Source organism: Mesitornis unicolor, unplaced genomic scaffold (genome assembly GCF_000695765.1).
Source record: "Mesitornis unicolor isolate BGI_N332 unplaced genomic scaffold, ASM69576v1 scaffold3552, whole genome shotgun sequence".
NCBI lineage: Eukaryota > Metazoa > Chordata > Aves > Mesitornithiformes > Mesitornithidae > Mesitornis > Mesitornis unicolor.
In genome coordinates this window covers 48,710-52,374 of record NW_010168358.1, presented here as the reverse complement: position 1 = coordinate 52,374, position 3,665 = coordinate 48,710, and the positions used below count along the sequence as shown (strand labels likewise).

Sequence of the window (3,665 nt, the reverse complement as noted above, 5' to 3'; positions counted from 1 at the left end):
GCTCTTGATATTGCTGAAGTATTTGCAGATTCTAGAATAATTGATCTGCTCCAAAATAAAATGGAAAACTTGCCAGAAGTTCCAGGAAAAAAAGCAGCAGAGAGAGTTGTGAAGCCAAAGTCACCTTCTATACTGATGCCTGCAGAGGTACAAGCTCTGAAAATTCATAATTCTTAAGAATTATGCACTATATCACTGACAGGACACAAAAATATTTCCTCCTCTTTTCCCTCTCCTGAAGTTTATGATCATCCAGCTCTGTTGTGGTAAACACTGAACAACTCGTACCTGTACTTTCTTAAAGGGAGCATTTTTATTTTTTTTTATTACAGAATCACAGAATGCTTTGGATTGGAAGGGACCTTTAGTGGACATCTAGTCCAGCCCCCCAGTTTTCTGCTAATCAAATTCATTGAGGCAATATCAGGCTTACTGACTTCTCACTTCCATACTTGTCTTGTGTCCTTCCTCTTCTACTCTTGACCTGAGTCCCATTTCTCAAACCCCACACTGATATTTGTTGTACTTCTGAACACTTTTCCTGGACCCCCTGGGAGCCTTGACTACCCTACCATTGCCTCGGTTCCCTAGCTGACAAGTCTTTGTGGCCACATCCTGGGTGTCTTTTTGTGGATAAGATCTTCCTGATTTACCAGTAGTACTTGTTAGTCACACCTGGGATGCTTTTTAAGAGAGAAAATGCAATTGTATCTGCATTGCTGGAAGTGGCCTTCAGCAGCCCTGTCCTGGGTGGTGTAGTAAATATGTCCCAGTAGCCAAATGTTGGTTTCATTTTAAAACATTTTGAATATCAGGAACAGCAAAGAACTTTCATAAGCAGGAGGTCAACAACCTTAGGTGTCTATTTATTAATCACCTGGCACAGGATGGGATCATCAGTGCTAGTTGATCATCTTGTGAGTCTTAAAGAGCAGTTAATGTTCTAGTGTCCAAGAAGGAGAGTCATCCTCTACATTTTAAGAGGTTTCTTCTCACAATTTTTGGTTAGAAATAAACCCAAAACCAGCTTTAAGAATAATCGATTCTGCACAGATTAAGAAAAGTACATCCACAATAAAAAGATAGCAAAAGAACTGTCCAAATGCAATGCATGTGTATAACTGATACCTTCTCTTTCAGCCTTCACAGGTATCTCTGCCAGCCGTAGAAGAATCCATTCCTGAAAAGACAACACATTCCCTTAAGGACAGCGTTATTGATCTGAACTCTTTGATAACCAGGGGTGCTACCAAGAAAGATGACATCGCATTCAAACCGAGAAAAGTATGTACAGTAGCAAAACATGAGCACAGTTTCATGTTAATTTAAAGGTAGACCTTGCTGTAGATAAAAAACTAGAATAATCTGGTGAAATTACTTCACAATTTGATTAGTTTATAGATGATGTGACACAGGCTAAAGAGGTTGCCACAAACCAACAGTAAACTAAAGGTTTCATATATATGTGTATATGTATTATATACATACATATATTTATATTAGAAAACATCATGGAAATCAAGCTCTTACCAGGTTTTAAAACCTAAAGGTCCCTAAAGTAGACCTGCAATAAAATGCAAATGCAACTACATGCAATACATACATGGAACCAGCATTAACTTCTAATTTGTCTTCTGAATTAGTGATCACATGATTACTTATGTCAGTGACAGTTACTGAACTAAGTGGATCACAGTACACTAAGTAGTTACTGCCTAGAGTTAGAATACTGAACGTGTAATTGTTCTATCAGAATCTTGTTAATAGCTCATTCACAAATAACCAAGAAACAGAAAGAGATGATTACAAAGTAGGGGGTTTTTAGTATTTTCTTTTTGCTCCTTAAGAAGGAAAGGAATACCATTGCTGACTGAGAAGTTTTGTTTGGAGTTTGTTTACTATTTCCTTAACTCCAATTTGTGCTAGTTTATGCAGTAGTCTCAGGGGAATAAGACTATGTTGCCAGTGACTCAACAGCTAATCACTCTTTTCCACTCTGAGGATCTTGGGCCCGAGTCAGTCATTCTAAATAATTGGCTTTGGATCCTCTTTCTCCCATTATCCCTGGTCTGAGCCCATGGCATGTTGTGGATTGGAAGTGACAACAAGAGAATGCTCTACGTACGTATACACAAATTGTTGTGGTATCTTCCACTGGGAGGCTGCACTAGTTTTCTGTCTCAGGATAGAAAGGAGGGCTAGAACATGGCTCTGGCTAACAGGGTCTTCTTAATACTTTTGTTGCAGAAGTTGTGTCCAAATTAACTTCAAATACCTTTATTTTGTAGATTTGGGCCCCTGAAGCTGCAATGGAGGAGTTAGTAAGAAAGCAAGAATTACTCCGTGAACGCCTTACTCTTGATGGGCACTCAGAAAGTTTGACAACCCCCTTTGAAAGAAAAATAGCAGAATAAGCACACCAGCTGCAAGAAGCTACTTCAGCACATTGTGAGGGGACAAAGATCTGAAAAGCTACTCCTCTGTAAGGAAGAAGTCATGCACTACTCAGTAAATGTATCTCAGTTACAATTAGAAAAAAATAAAAAACAGTTGTAGCATTTTTTCCTCTGTAGGTTATGTTGCTTACACACATTCTTTTGTTAAGAGCTTAGTCTGGAAAAAGGTTTATCCTCATGTGATTTTAAGTCTTGGATCTGGCTCACCGTACTTCATGGAATGGTTGTTGTGACACGCACATCCTTTGTCCTTGTAAAGGTATAGCTTTATAAGGCTATTTTTCACCCCAACATAAAATGTCTTCCTGGAAGATTATTACTATTACTATTATTAGTATACTATTAGTATTATTAATATTATTAGTATTACTATTTCTACTGAAAAGGTATTATATATAAAGATATGTAGATGTGTGTGTGGCTAGGGCCTTACATGTGTTCTGCTGAGGGACTCGGCACCTCTTGAATTCTATTGAGCACACCTTCAAAAGAGTTAGCAGCACAAAAGTAAGCCCAATTTGGAGCTTCAAAAAGGCAGCAACAGGTGGTAAGTTTTGGGTATGCAGAGGCTTGAAGTACTGGGAATGTTTAGGTTAGAGATGAAAGGAAGGGGGAGGGAATGCCATAAAATAAAGTTTAAAGAAGCAAAAAGTGTGGAGAAGTGAGCTGAAACCTCCTATATTTTATTTCATGGGATAGAAGAACATTAAGACTACAGGAAAAAAGAGAAAGCAGCACAAATTAAATACTGTATGATATGTAAATAGCCTGTGGAACCCTCTAGCCCAATTATCCTTGCAAACTAAAAAAAAATATTTACACAGATTGTGAGAGGAGTCTAGTTAGCTAGCACATAAGGGAAAAAATCTCTTGTGTTTCAGAACCTCAGCTAATTACTGTTGGCACACAATAGAAGTAGTTTTCTAGCAATGCGGTTATGTCCCTGATTGTCCAGTGAGGTGATGTGTGTGTCCCTTAGGAGAGAAGATGACACTGGCCTAGACAAACACTGTAAATTAAATCAGCTTCTGGTTTGATAGTATTCATTCTTCAAATTTATTTTGATGTTATGAGTCTTCAAAAGCTGTCTGGATCAAGAGTACAGCTACTTTTGAAGGTTTGTTTTCAAACACGCTCTTTTTTTAACTGCAAGTCTTGAACGCCAGAATGAGAGTACTTGCCTCAGTATGAAGAGAGCAGAGTGGAAGG

The 3,665-nt window shown here is 38.2% G+C and overlaps 1 protein-coding gene across 1 annotated transcript in view; it reads left to right on the top strand.

The window, feature by feature from the left end:
• ANKEF1 (ankyrin repeat and EF-hand domain containing 1) overlaps window positions 1–2,414 on the top strand; it is an 11,826-nt gene extending 9,412 nt beyond the window's left edge. The window contains exons 7-9 of the mRNA XM_010178975.1: window positions 1–162; window positions 1,135–1,284; window positions 2,289–2,414. The exon at window positions 1–162 is cut by the window's left edge and continues 3 nt beyond it. Of these exons, the coding sequence (XP_010177277.1) occupies window positions 1–162; window positions 1,135–1,284; window positions 2,289–2,414 (438 nt within the window). The remainder of the gene's footprint in view (window positions 163–1,134; window positions 1,285–2,288) is intronic.
• Window positions 2,415–3,665: the final 1,251 nt, after the last annotated feature.